Raw genomic sequence first — 15,506 nt, forward strand, 5'->3', positions numbered from 1 at the left:
GACCATTCATTCTGATTAGAGAGAGCCCCCTTGTTGTGAATCAATTAGTGCATCACACTTTACAGTAATACATGCATTGCTCTTCTATGGGGATCTTTATCTAGGTCTATCAAGAAAACAATATATCTATCAAGTTGTCATCGTAAATTCAGAAATCTACCATTATACTAGCAGATAACATATTTCTCTTGCAGCAGGAGTAAAATAACAAAGAGTTATATATGAGTTTTATCTCTCTGTGCTGACTGCTACAAAAAGACAATAATTTGTACAGAATTCCAAGTGGTATAGTGCTGCTGAAATGAAAAAGAAAATCAGCCAAAGAGTCTTTAAAAAAATAGTTTTCTATGAATATTGAGTTTTAGGAAAGCCCCTTTTCTGACGGAAGTGTTCATTTCATAGAAAGTAAACAGGGACATATTCTATCTATTGGGGATACATAGGTAGCAGTCACAGCTCAGCCCTGGTGTCTAATGTCCCACTGCCTTATAAGAACATTGTAGATGGGAAGCTTTGTTACAGATTTTGCATTGAGACTCAAGAGCTTTAAAGGAATTGTGCAAGAATGGGGAGGGGGGGGGGGAGGGGAGGGGGGTGCCCTTCTTCCAGACCTGCAAATGGAAGATGACTTACCTGCTTCCTGGTGCTGGCTCCCTTCTCCTTCTCCTGCAGGACTGAGATGCTTCGCTGGGCACCATTGATGTCAACTTCGATTTGACATCGCCACAGCTAATCACTGGCCATGGCGGTGTCCCGCTCCCCTTTATGTCATGACAAATGGTCACATGACGCAAGGGGAAACAGACACTGCCATGGCCAATGATTGGCTGCAGCAATGGCAAATCAAATGTTGAGATCAATGGAGCCCAGAGGAGCATCACAGGCCTGCAGGAGTGGGGAGCCGGTGCCAGGAAGCAGGAAAGTCATCTTCCCTTTACAGGTCTGGCAGAATGGGGGGTTTGCAAAAAAAAATGAAAAAACCCTCATTCTTGCACTACTCCATTAAAATACATCACTAGAGACACCTACTGGTAAACAAGACTGGAGCATACCATATTTCCACTGTACTCACACTGATCAGTGTTGAGCGAATTGACATTAAATGAATTGACTTTAATCCCAATTTCAGAAAAAATTTGATTCACCACAAAGCTGAATTTCCTGGTGCATCATGGTAACAAATCAATTTTTACTGAAATGGCAGTAAAAAAACAAAATACACACTCAATCCATTTGTTCGTAGAGAGGTCGTCGTGACCATCATGATAGAAGAAAACATGCCAAATCTCGTATACTGACGTCATCACGTCATCACGCTGGCCTGCCGTTGTCATGTCATCATTGATGACGTCTCTGTGTCTGCCCAGCATAATGTTGAACGCAGCATCTGAGAGGTTCAATGATGGGGGTGCGGCACGATTGCCATTCTCCATTGCACCCACTACATACAATGGAATGCAATTGGTGACAAAATAATTCATAACTAATCAAATTTCTTTGTGAACTTTGACGAAGCAGCCGAATCAAATCTTTGATAACTACGTTCATCTCTACTAACCACCCTGTATAAATGCTTAACTGGTACCTACATATCCTTTATTGTTGTTTAGTATTCTACATCTTTGATGTTTTGCAGCGTTTTTATTGCATCTTTCTCTCATACAGCTTATTTTGTAATGTTCATCAAATCATGTTATCTAAAGTCGTATATGGAAAATAAAATGCGTGGCTTATTTCTAAGATTTATGAATTGCTCTGACAAAACCCTATTGGAACCTTTCAGTAGATTTGAAATGACATAAATTCAACTATTTTTGTATACATTTTTTGGGCTGGTGACTGATAGTGATGAGCAGCACAGGCAATATATTCGTTTTAGCGATATTTTGCTAATTTTTGTCCTACTATTTGCCATAAATTTGCAAATTCTAGAATTCGTGATCTCCAGCCATTATTTTCTTGATTGGGAAAATCGGCAATGTAATATGCGCGTATTGTGCACGCAATACAGACGTGGGTCACTTTTGATGCATTTTTCAAGCTGCTAGAAGTTTCCTGAGACTGGAGAAAATGCACAGTACAGTAATTCCTATCACACTACCTAACACCTACACTGGAACCTATCAGCTACACTATATCACTATCTAACCTACACTGACTATCTCCCACTAACTGTCTGTATTAAATATATGAGCTAACTAACTATCTAATGTAATTGACTCAGCAAAGCAAATGACTCAGCAAAGCCCGGAGCACAGCAATGAAACTGCAGAAAATGGCTGCTGGGGAGGTTCTTATATAGTAAGAGGTAGGCAACTCTCCTATTGGTTGCTAGGGATGTTGCTAAGCTCAGACAAAGATATTGCAGCCTTTTTATTGGCCCACAAGAAGCAGTGAGGGTACTGATGAAAAAAAATCTAGAATATTCGCGAATACAATCTAGCGCTATATTCTACATCTTTGCGAATTCTCAATAAAAATTGGCAATTAGAATATTTGCGATCAACACTAGTGACTGATTTATAAAGGAGTCTTTTCTTCTGCTTGTTTTGATCACAGAAAAAAATAGTAGAGTTGCTTGGGGATTATCTGCCCATTAAACAACAATTTCTGCTGCACACATATGTGCACCAGAGCATAAATTGTAGACTAAAATTGCTGGTATCATTCACCTATCTTTTTGCTTCCACAGCTGAGTGATTTACAAAGTGCTTACGAGAACGCTAGGCGAGCAGCTCAGCAAGCAAACAGGAAGTGCAAGCACTTGACCTCTGACCTCGAGGACACTAGAGTATTAATGGAAAATCAACAGATCCGGAACCATGAACTAGAAAAAAGACAAAGAAAGTAAGAGAAATCCATAAAACTATTTTAATCAAAGAATCTGATGTCTAGAACTAGTGTAAACTGAATGCTTGAGAATACAGGCATATTTAGCATGATGTTTTATCAACTATTTTTGCAGATTTAACCTGTTAAATGGGTTTTCTGATCCCCCGATGCTGCCATTCTACTGCTTCTCCAGCTCCCTCTGCTCTACATTACTTGGCCTCACCTCAACACACAGGAAATGGCTGGAAATGCCCTCTCGGCCTATCACTGGTTATATCAGTGACTCGCTCAGCCTGTGATTGGCTGAGTGTACAGTCCAAGCCATTTCCTGTGTGATGAGTCTGTGAACAGGAAGTGCAGAAGAGATAGGACTGGAGCTGCTTCAGAATGGCAGCATCTGACCCTGTTTTTAGGGAAAATGATTTGCTCAGATAACCCCTTTAAGATCACCTATAGAGAGATGAATGAGCTATTGGTTCAGGAAGTTACCGCCTAACAAAAAAATATTACACATTGAACATACTGGAATAGAGAAAGAATGGGATGTAATTAAACCAAATTTCCCAGGCTACCCTATGTTTACTTATGAGATCTAGGAGGATGGCATATAGGGTGTTCTTCTACAAGGCTCACACAATTTAGAGCTGTGTTACTACCCAAGTTATTGTTTCAATTAGAACTGACGTGCCATTGTATAGAGTTCAATGAAACAACATATGCTCATGTACATTATGTCAAGTTTCATTTTATTTACTGCAGTAAAAATTAATCTGCATATTGGTAAATCTGTTTTCTGAAATATTTCTATGCAACAACAAGCCCAGTGGCATAAACACTAACAAAAATATAAGCATATACTAATTATAGTGTCCAGTCCTATTAGACTCAAAAATGGTGTAATGCATGTCATGTCTAATCCTAGGGTGTGCGCCTGTTCTTAATTTTAGCAACTCATTTTCATTTGCATTCAGTTCTTTCTTTTGAAAATGGAGTTATGTAGCCTATTTTAGCTGTAGAAAATAATATAAAAATATTACTGTATTTAATAATTAGAGATGAACAAAGTTTTGAAAAGTTTGATTCAGCAAGATTGCCAAATTTTGACAAGAAAATTGATTTGTTATGAATTACTTTGTCAGAAATCACTTTCCATTGTATTGAGCGGGCGCACTGATGGGGAATGGCGATCGCGCCACCTCCATCATTTAACCCCTCAGATGCTGTGTTCAATGCTGATCGCGGCATCTGTGACCCACATTCAGCTGCTCAGGTGTTAATCGGGTTAAAAAAAAAAGTATACTCAACTCATTCATCTTGATTCAAGAAACCAGCCAAAGGACCTGCAGCGAGCATGATGATGTCATCATGTGATCACGCTGGGGTGTGTGTGGTGTGGTATGTGGTGAGGTCATCACGCTCGCTGCAGGTCTTTGGCGGGTTTTCTTCAATCAAAATGGGAGCGGTCGGCCACGCCGCAAGTGGATGAGGTGAGTATAATTTTTTTACTTTCAGCCACCATTTTAGGAAAAATTTATTCATTATGAATTGCGAAGAAATTTGGCTTTCTGACAAATCGAATTTTTAAACCTGAAAATCGGATTGAATTCCACTTCAAATACTTTGATTTGCTCAACACTAATAATATAGACACTTTTATTTAAACTTTTTTTTTTCCAATTCATAGTCCTCATGCAGATGTGTGCAACCTCAGCGTTAGTGCCTGTTTACATCATCTTTTTCAATTACATTCAGCATGTACACTGGGGAAGCTCCTGACTTGCACATAAATTGGATTCATAGCCTTCCATTGACAGAAACCAAAAGAAGAATATCCTTTTGGCCTCCATCTGGCCAGTATACATCAATATACAACAAAATGAGGTATGGAATAGCATAATATACTATTCTATTCCATACCATGGTATCCAGAAAAATAAAGTATACATTTAATGCATGCCATAATAGTCTATAGGTTACAAATAACACTGTGTGGCATCTGACAAAGGGGTTGTAAGGCCTATATGCTGACAACTACAGTGGCTGGAGGGTGTGCCCCATAAAAATATAAAACACTCAACACAAAACAGCTGCTGTCCCAGCCACTTCCGATCCCCGTTGCATTGGAAGTGGCTTAGTCCTGTGATGGCTGCAGCCTCATGTGCTCAAACAGCACATGACTGCTGAAATAGCAGGACTGTCACAAGACTTTGTATTTTTTTAATGGATTTCAGCTTCTGACCACTATAGTTGTTGGCTCCTAGGTTTTAAAAGTATATGTTGGGAAGTTCTGGTGATGCTACTGTCCATATATGGACGGTTATCACTGTAGCTTCCCCAGGAACAGATCTCAAAAGATTTTGATCGCTCTCTACTTCCCAGGTCTCATCGTCCTCTCGCCTCTTTGGGAGCTCATCAGGACATGGAATTGAGAGTCTGGGATGCTCCTTGAATTTGAGACCTATGTGTGCATTTGATAGATGAGCAATCTAGGCTCTTTTTTCCTCCCATTATGCTCATCAGCAATTGTGTTGTTACACTTAGTTGAGGAGAAGACAGGAGACTCCTCTCCTAAGTGTCACTTGTCTGGTCTTCTGTTCAACTGGGAGTCACATGTTTAGCACATCCTTGAGGAGATGAGGAATCAAATTAATGTTACAACTTGGGGCTCCGAGTAGGGCTGGCTCCAGGATCATGTGGGCACTTGGGCAATAAATAGCAGTGGGCCCCTTGTGGCATTTTTTACATTTACATGTACCCCTGTGGCTCCCACACCGTATAAAGAACCCCCAGTGGCCCACACACATTATAATGACCCCCCCAGTGGCCCCCACACAGTATAATGACCCCACAGTGGCCTTACAATCAGAAAAATGACCCTCAGTTGCCGCCCCATTCAAAATAATGGGGGTCATTATACTGAATGGAGGGTAATTAGGGAGGGTAATTAGGGGGGCACTGGGGTCATTATACTGTATAAGAGGCCCTCACTAGCTAAAACTGACTGGACCCCACAGCAAACCCGGTGGGTTCGCATCATGTCTATATTAGGCGTATTCCAGAGAAAGATTGTGGTGGAAGGGTCCTTTGTACCGCCATCTGCAACTTTTCCCCACTCATGCTAGGTCGAAAAAAGGTGGCATGGGCAGGGAAGGGGATACAGTTATTGCCATACAGTTATTGGATAACAACATCATACAGTGACTGGATACTTCCATACAGTGACCGGATAAAACTGCCATACAGTAATTGGATAACACAGCTATGCAGTAGCTGGATAGCACCACTATACAGTGACTGGATAGAAGGATATAAGAGGGCACAGTACAAGGAATGGTGAGGGGCACTGTACAGGGTATGGTAAGAGGGCACACTGCAGGGTATAAGGGGGCACAGTACGGGGTGGGGGGCACAGTGACGTGACCCTGTGACATTAAAAGGTCCTTATGGTGCATAAGGTTTACACACCACCATCATGAGAAGCAGAGGAGTGAGACAGGGGCCCGGGGCCCTGGATGGACAGGAGGGGTGGACACAGCAAGTAGGTGGAAGGGGCTCTGAGGGGGATTCACACAAGAAGTAGGGGGCAGGAGGTCTGTGCAGGGCAGCAATAGGAGATAGGAGGGGTGCAACAAGAGCACTGGATACATGAGGGAGGAAGAGACAGCAGGGGCTCCATGAGGATGAGATAGGACAGTATATGGGGTACAGGTGTCATGGAGGCAAACTGCTTAATGAGGCAGTAAAACAACTAAATAGCATGAAGCTGCTGGTCTACAGCATCCAGCAGCAGCTTAAAGAGTTCCCTGACCCCCCCTGTTCCACAGAGAAGATACAGCCACAGAGAAGAGACAGTCACAGTACAGACTCACCCACAGACTGTCTCCACATTGCTGCTCCAGCCCTGCGGTCTCTCTCCTCCTCAGGCAGCACATCCTGTGTAGAGGGGGCGTGTCTAAAGCTTGTAAAGCAAAATGTCCTGCTCTGCTGTACAGAGTGAAGACAGGGCGTGTCTAAGGCTCCGCAGCACAGGAGCTTGTAAGGGGGACAGCATGCTGTTGATGCTCCCTTGCTCCATTCTGACGCTGTGGCCCTGCTACTGCTCCCAGGCCCCTTCTGCCCTCAGGGCCCAAAGCAGTGGCTTCCATAGTGTGCCCCCCAGGAGCAGTGGGCCCCGACACTTGGCCGGGTATGCTAGGTGCTGACGCCGACCCTGGCTCAGAGGTATGTCCAAAATCGGAAAGAGCAGCACATCATCAGCAGATGCAGTCAGTCAGAAGTATACATACTCCTGGTTTATACCTCTGACAGAAGGATCTTAACATGATCAGGTACTTACACTCTGTGCTGCTGCTATTATATACACAGAATCAAAGAGTCTGATTCCATATAAAATCAGCATAAGCAAATTAGTGGCATGCTTCATTGGATGCTGGATTATAGAGTCAATACTTTAAGGGAAGCATACTTCCATAGTACTGTGCTGATGGAGGCAACATAGGCAACCCTCAGAGTGTTGGTCTTTTCTACTCCTTTGCACAGCTGTCATGGGAACAATTAGTACTGTATGTAATGATGGCTGAGCCTGTGCACTGCCTGCTCCATACAAGTTTATGGAGTTACAGAAACAGTAGATCTGCTCTAGGAATTTGTAAAGGTAGCTAAGACTAAGGGCACAGCACAGCTATGCACTACTAAGCCTAACATGAGGTGAAACACTCCTGGTGTACAGGGTATACCTTAATGCTTCCACAGGCCCTCTTTTACCAGAGAAAGGCAAAAAGAATGTCCCTTTGGCCTCGGTTTGGCAGATATGCATCAGCATACTGTTTTTCAACTATAGGGGGAAACACAGAAAACTGCACTGTCCTATACAAAGAGCAACCACAAAACATGTACTGCAAGGTATATAGGTCTTTAAACTGGCTCCCTGTTGGTGGTGAAGTGGCATCTGTCACAAGACTCCATTTGACATTTGTGTCCTGAGTGTATACATATATGTGACGTTGAGCTCAAACACTGTGAGAGATTTATCAAACTGGTGTAAAGTAGAACTGGCTTAGTTGCCTATAGCAACCAATCAGATTCCACCTTTCATTTTCCAAAGGAGCTTTGAAAAATGAAAGGTGGAATCTGATTGGTTGGTATGGTCAACTAAGCCAGTTCTACTTTACACCAGTTTGATAAATCTCCCCAACTGTGTATGCAGAGCCTAAAAAATGTAAATTGAGGTAAAGCTCAAATAAGTTTGTCCAAATGAAATAAGTGCTAATCAAAAGTGATCCTTGAATTTCCACCACCCTGTAGTCCTTTCCCAGGTCATGACTTAAGATAAATTAAAACCTCTACAAAAGCCTACCTCTTTGCAAATACCAGTAATGGATTTTCAGCTCATTTATAGACCTCTATTTTTAAGACAAATGGGCGTAGCCTTAGATCTTTGATGCCAGCAATGTAAGAAGATACCAGTATCTAGGGAGGCCAACAGCACAAGAACAGTATATGTGTAAGCATGGGCTCCTTGTTGATACCATGGCGTTTGTCCACAGCCACCAGTAAACGTAAAGGGTTTCTATCACCAGAAATACTGTTATGTAGCTGACTGACATTAGCGATGCGCCCATGTCAGCACTACATAACAGTATGTTTCTAATGTTAGTCCCTGCAGCTGTTTTTGTTAAAAAAGCACTTTTATTATATGCTAATGAGCCTCTAGGTGCTATGTGTGCTGTACCGTACACAGAGCCATACCTGTATTTCGCCCAGGTCCAGTGTTGTGCCCGCCCCGCTCCTCTTGATTGATGCCACTGTTTCCTGCATCGTTGGCGAAATCCCGCACCTGCGCCGTTCACTTCTGTCTTCGGCGCAGGCGCAGTGAGTGAATGATGCGATCCTGGTGCCGGCTTCCTCACTGCGCCTGCGCCGACTACGTCACAGTGAGGAAGCCGGCATCAGGAGAGCGGCCTTCACTCACTGCGCTTGCGCCGAAGACCGAAGTGTACGGCGCAGGCGCGGGATTTCGCCAACGATGCAGGGAACAGTGGCATCAATCAAGAGGAGCGGGACGGGCACAACACTGGACCTGGGCGGAATACAGGGTGAGTGGAAGGAGCCTCTAGGTGCTGATTTTACGCCCACATAGCACCTAGAGGCTCATTAGCATATAATAAAAGTGCTTTTTTTTAACAAAAACAGCTGCAGGGACTAACGTTAGAAACATACTGTTATGTAGTGCTGACATGGGCGCATCGCTAATGTCAGTCAGCTACATAACAGTATTTCTGGTGATAGAAGCCCTTTAAAAAACTAAAACACATTTGTGATGTCACAGCAAATTAACTGATATAAACACCATTGAGATATCACAGCAACTTTCCTGACTGAAACAGTGTTATGATGTCACAGTAAGGCTACATGCACATGACCGTATGTGTTTTGCGGTCCGCAAATTGCGGATCCGCAAAAAAAGGATGACGTTCCATATGGCATGCGTTTTTTTGCGGATCCATTGTAATAATGCCTATCCTTGTCAGCAAACTAGAAAAAAATAGGACATGCACTATTTTTTTTGTGGCAATGGAACGGACATACTGAACGTTCGTGTGCATGTAGCCTAAAACACACTTTTGATGTCACAGACAGCTGCTTACATGACAGAAAGTGATTTGCGATGTCACGGTATATTACCTGACTGAAACACACTTGGAAAGTAACAACATTCTACTACCTGATTGAAATCCACTTGTGATGTCATAGCTGTGATGTCACAGCTGCTTTCTTGCTGAAACACTCTCATTTTATCACAATAGCTTATGCGTTATGATGTCATACCAGCCTGCCTGAGTTACTCAACTTCATGATTTCACAGTTTGAAATCCTTTTGTGATGTCACAGCAGCTTACCTGAGTGGTACGCATTTCTGATCTCACAATACTTTTTACATTAAGGAGTCATTTTTTTTATTCCAGAGGATCTCTGTATGTGTTTTCCAGTTAATTTACATACAATAGTGATAGCAGTCATACTGATATTAAAAGTTAACTGAATTTGGCTCTGTCAGTAGCAGACACTGTATTTCATGACCTTCCATTTGCAATCTTTTCTAAAAGAATTTCTTCATGCAGCTTTTATATTACAAGCAATAGGGAGAAAAAGCAGCACTGAAGCCGTCAATATGAGAAAAAAATCCCCTGCTGCTGAACTAGAAAGGATTTGGTCTCATTATTCAATACGTGGTCATGATACAATTACTTGGATGTCTGCTATTTCTTTTTACTTTTGTAATTTTTTTAAATCAAATATGATGCAACTGTAAAATTGCCATGAAAATGCTTAGCATTCTTATTTCCATGTGAAATTTGTACACTTTCTGTACAAAAAAAAATCTACCGTTTTCAAACCAGCACCTGGTTCTGAATACTTTTATAATTGCATAATTAAAGATTTTGTATAGCCACTGATTAATTCAATAAAATATGTCTGTATAGCGCCACCTACTATTTGTTCTGTTTCTTATTTCTTTGACTGTCTCATTAAGAAGGCCACACATGCTCAGTTTCATCCTTTAACTGCCTTCTGAGTTGTGATTGGGAGAGCATGAACATGCCTCCTGAGCTGTAGCAAAAAAAAAAACACATTCCCCTTGAGCTGTCAGCTTGATATAAATCTAGGAGAGCAATGAATGGAGACATCTCTGAATCCATGTGAGGTACAGGGCTGGTTCTAGCTTTGTTAGATAGAGATTGTCATATATTATATAATGTCTGGTTTTCATTTTTTACATTAATCATGGGATAACCCATTTAACGTCATCCATTAGATTTGCTATTTACTTATGATATCATATAAATTGTCCCCATATCCTCACATGACTATCTTTTAATTTCCACGTCTGTCTTTCTAGAACATCCACACCTGTCCACAGCTCTGTTTATTTCATTTCAATTAAGCTGAACTCTATGATTAAACTCAGTGTGTAATTTTTTTTATAAAACAGCTTATTTTTATTGTAGTATAAATAAACATCCAAAGATCATGTACAGATGCTTTGACTGAGATTACAGGTGTTCTTCACAAAGCATTCAAGACATTTGTGGGTCATGAAATGAGATTAACTTTAAAGGTGTGGCAACTCAGACCCCAAATCCTCCAAATTGGGCTGGAAATTTAAGGAATATGTGGTTCTCCTTTGCTGCTATCTCCTCAAATCTATAGATGGAGTCTACTTTTCCAGTCCATTGGTCAAAAGATGGGAGTTCAGGCGAAAGCCAATGTCGAGGAACCAATAGTCGTACCACAATGAGAAGTTTTTTAAAGCAGTATGGGAGTGTGGCTGCAGTTCTGGAAGGTGGTAGGCCGAAGAGGGCTAGTTGGGGGGGTTAATATAATATTGGACTTGCAAATATCATTGCATCTTTTAAAGATCTTGGCCCACCAGTTCTGAATTTGGGGACATGACCACCATAAATGGAAAAATGTGCCCCTTTCAGCCCTGCAGCGCTAGCAAGTGTCTGAGTTTGCACTATCATATCTACATGTAACGTCGGGTGTCTCGTACCACCTAGTAAGAACCTTGTAGCCATTCTCCTGTATTCTCACACATCTTGAAGAAGCATGGGGCTCCATAAAGAGTTGTAGATGTTCAGCCAATGTAAAAGAGAACCCCAGATCTCTCTCCCAGAGACCAATGAAAGCCGGTCTGAGCATGGATATAGGGGTAGTTAGCCATTTATAAATTTATAAATTCTTGATATCAATTTAGGCGATGGAGGGGGGGGGGGGGGTTAGAAAACAGGCTCTCAAACCAGGTAAGTGGTCTTAAAAGTGCTAGTTTGGGGATATAATTGGTCATGTATGTGCGAAGGTAGGATATCAATGGGAGGTGGAATTTTAATCCTGGTAATTTATTAATGAAGTCTTCCATTCCCAACACCGTCCCCTCCTCATCAAATAGTGACAAGATGGGGGTCTTGGACTTTTGGATTGAAGTGGGGAGACTCTGTCTTAACTCATAGGGAGCCAAGCCTACCAAGTCCCTCACTTGTATCTCTGGTGATGGAAGCGGAATTCCCCATGGTGATAATTGGAGCCAGTTCCAGGCTCCGAGGGTAGCTTTGACTGTTGGGTCTAACTGTAAAGATTTAGGTGGCATGTCTGGTGTACCAACTAGAAGGCTTCTGAAGGATGATTGGAAGTTTGAAGATTCCATATCCACCCAAGATCTGTGTGGAGGTTGTCTAAGCCAGTCACCTACTCTCGAAAGAAGAATAGCTCTTTCATACATCATCGGGTCTGGAAGGCCTATGCCTCCAGAGGATCTTGGTCTCTTTTCCCATATGAAAGTGCGGATGTGTTTTGATAAGGTCAGATATAAAGCCTTCGGAACTGGGATAGGTAGAACTTGTTGTAGGTAGTTCAGTCTTGGCAGAATGATGGAAGAAACTAAGTTCTTCCGTTCAAACCAGGAAAGCATGGGGGCTTGGAATGTAGAGAGCTGGTCAGTCAAAGATTGCAGTGATTTGAGATAGTTAAGGTGAAAAAGTTTATGGGGGTCAGAGCTAATTTTTATTCCCAGATATGTCGGCATCCCAACTGAATGGGGATTGTGTCATCAACCTCACCCTGACTGAGGGCCTAATACCCATACACAGGACATGTGATTTTTTCATATTGATCTTAAAGTTGAAGAGAGGGCAAAACCTTTCTAATATTGCATAGATAAGGGGCAGAGAGACCACAGGATTGGATGTGATCACCAGAAGATCGTCTGAAAAGGCTGCCCCCTTATGTTCTTGATCACCCAATTTAATACCCTCTATTTTCTCCTCCTGTCTAGTGGCCTGAAGCAGGGGTTTCATAGTTAGTACAAAGATCAGGGGGGAGATAGGGCACCCCTGTCTCGTGCCATTTTTAATGGGGAAAGAGGGGGATAGGGTATCATTCACTATCACAGCAGCTGAGGCATTATCATACATGGAAAATATAGCCTAATAAATGGTTCTGGGAGGCCAAATTTTCCCAACATGAAGTGCATGTACTCCCAATTGACTCTATCAAAGGCCCTTTAGGCATCAGATAAGAACCAATGGGTAGGAGTCCTTTTTGGAATTATATTGTATATTTATAATTATGGCTGTGTTGTCTCTCAGGGAAGGGAAATAGGGCGGTAGCTGGCGCAATAAGCTGGGTCTTTACCCTCTTTATGGAGTATGGTGATGTATGTTTTTGTCATGTCAGTGGGCAGGGGGGATCACATCAGGGAGAGGTTACATATAGATAGCAAGTGTGGGATGAGGGTTTTACTGAAGGTGCGAAAGTAAAGAGCTGGCAGGCAATCTGGGCTGGGGCCTTGCACCTGGGTTATTTTTTTTTGGCTGTCTGGAGTTGTGCAGCTGTAAATGGAGAACTCAACAGCTTCACCTGGGAGTCTTCAAGTTTAGGGAGTGACACGGATTGAAGAAAGGTTTTAATTGGGTCTATTGATGCCGGTGGGCCTTCCCTTGTATTATTTGGGGAGATATTGTATAGTGATTTGTAAAAGTCTAGGAATTGCAATGCTATGTCTTTGGTTGTAATTGCTACTCCATTCCCTGATTTGTGAATCCTACAAATGTAGTTAATGTGACTTCCTTTGTTTAATGCAACTCATCATCAACTTGGAGTCTTTATCTCCATGTGCAAAATATTTATACTGTGAGTGTAGGAAATATTTGGCTGATGCATTGTTAAGGAGGTTTTTCAGTTCCGCTCTTAGATCTGTAAGTTTAGAGAGATGGGAATTTAGAGGATTGTTTGTGAAGCGATTCTATCTTTTGTATCTTTTAAATATTTTAATGAACTGACCTCTTATGTACGCTTTATGAGCATCCCAAACCGTATGTGGTGTGGTCTCTGGGAGAGAGTTCGACCTGAAATACTCCTCCAGGAGCCCCCGCACACAATCAATAAGGTCGTTTGAGGATATTAATTGTTCATTAAGGCACCATCTAAAGGCCCATAGGGTGAGTTGTGGAGCATAGATGGTCAGAGGTACAGGGGAGTGGTCTGACAAGTGAATGGGGTCACTACAAGCTGATGAGCAAAGCTGTAGGTGCTCCTTAAAGATGAACAGGTAATCTAGTCTATGGTATGACCCATGTATGGTTGAGAAGAAGGTGTAGTCACGTTCAGAGGGATTCATAAATCTCCAAGCATCCACTAAACTGGAGTTTTGGAGTTTTTTATGTAGAGAGCTTAAGGCCTTCTTTGAAATGGCTGGTTTCCGAGATGTAGAATCTAAAAGAGGTTCTAGGGTGATATTAAAATCCCCTCCCAAAATGACCACACCCTCCTTGAATGTTTCAATAAGTAGGAATAGAGCATTAAACCATGCAATCTGATTAACATTTGTTGCGTACACATTGATGAAGGTATACTTTTGATTTGCTATAGTGCCTTTCAGTAGCATGTATCTACCTTCCGCATCTTGTAGATGGTCACGATACTGAAATGTGGTCCCTTTACTGAACCCGACGCTCACACCCCAGCAGTGCTAGAAGTTTAGGACGGGTACTGTGTTATACTCACGCTCCGAGTCCGCAGTGCACAAATAGCTTTTGTGAAAGCAGCCTTAAGGTATAATCACAATTGTAGTGTGTGATCAGCTTTTGTTTGGTGTTTTGATGTCATTTTTAAAGTTAAATCCAAGAGTGGATAAAAAAGGAAGGGATTTATTCTTTATACTTTCCTTTCACACCTGAATCCTAAACAAAATCTAATCCAAACCTTCACATGTGAATTTGCCCTTACTATACCCCATATGCTACCAATTTCCTAGAGGTTGATTTAGTTGTATTCTTTACGTGTCTTTGGGAAAACACTGTGCCATGCTCAGATTATATACTGTGTATACTGTACCACAGCTACAAGTGTTAAACAAATTGAAGTTAATGAAGTGGACTTAGATCCGAATTTCAAGAAAAATTCGATTCGCCAAGAAGCCAAATTTTTTCGTGCTTTGTGGAATCGATTTCCCCTGAAATAGAAGTAAACGCGAGATTTCACCCTGGATCTTCAAACAAGATCACCACGGCTGCCTCTTCGCGCTCAAATAATTTTTTTTAGGAACAACCCCTAAAATGCTTTAATAGTGATATCAAATGCCGCGATCAGCATTGAACGCATCATCTGAGGGGTTCAATGGTGGGGGGGGGGGGGGGGCAATTGCTGTTCCCTGTCATTTTGAACCAGCTATTTACAAAAATTGTGCTTCGTGACAAAGTAATTTCAGTAAAATTTGGTTAATCAGCCGAATCGAATTTTGAAGAACTTTGCTCATCTCTAATGGCTACATCGTGATATGTATGCCACTGATGAAGCCTGTACAGCAGTACTGAGGGAATTTTTTTCCCTAAAATGAGGAATATTGGCTTTTACATCTGGAGTTTTTTTTGCCTTCCCCTGGATTAATTTCACAGGATAGCAGGCTGAACTAGATGTAAATTCATCAAGCATGTGCAACATAGAACTTCAAATACATTTGATGGCAGCAGATTTTAAGTGCAATCTTCTGGCACCAGTAAGGATTATGGAGGCAGGTCGGAATGGCTGCAATTTAACACATAAGTCATAACATTGTGGGTGATGGATGTCTTAGCGGTAGATCTTTACCTCACAGCAGTGTCTCTCAATGCTCATAT

At 41.9% G+C, this 15,506-nt stretch overlaps 1 protein-coding gene across 1 annotated transcript in view; it reads left to right on the plus strand.

Moving 5' to 3' along the window:
• The window catches only part of MYO18B (myosin XVIIIB), a 758,252-nt gene that overhangs the window by 467,189 nt on the left and 275,557 nt on the right, over window positions 1-15,506 (plus strand). Inside the window, exon 30 of the mRNA XM_044275382.1 lies at window positions 2,693-2,847. Coding sequence (XP_044131317.1) covers window positions 2,693-2,847 — 155 coding nt within the window. The remainder of the gene's footprint in view (window positions 1-2,692; window positions 2,848-15,506) is intronic.

Source organism: Bufo gargarizans, chromosome 1, assembly GCF_014858855.1.
Source record: "Bufo gargarizans isolate SCDJY-AF-19 chromosome 1, ASM1485885v1, whole genome shotgun sequence".
NCBI lineage: Eukaryota > Metazoa > Chordata > Amphibia > Anura > Bufonidae > Bufo > Bufo gargarizans.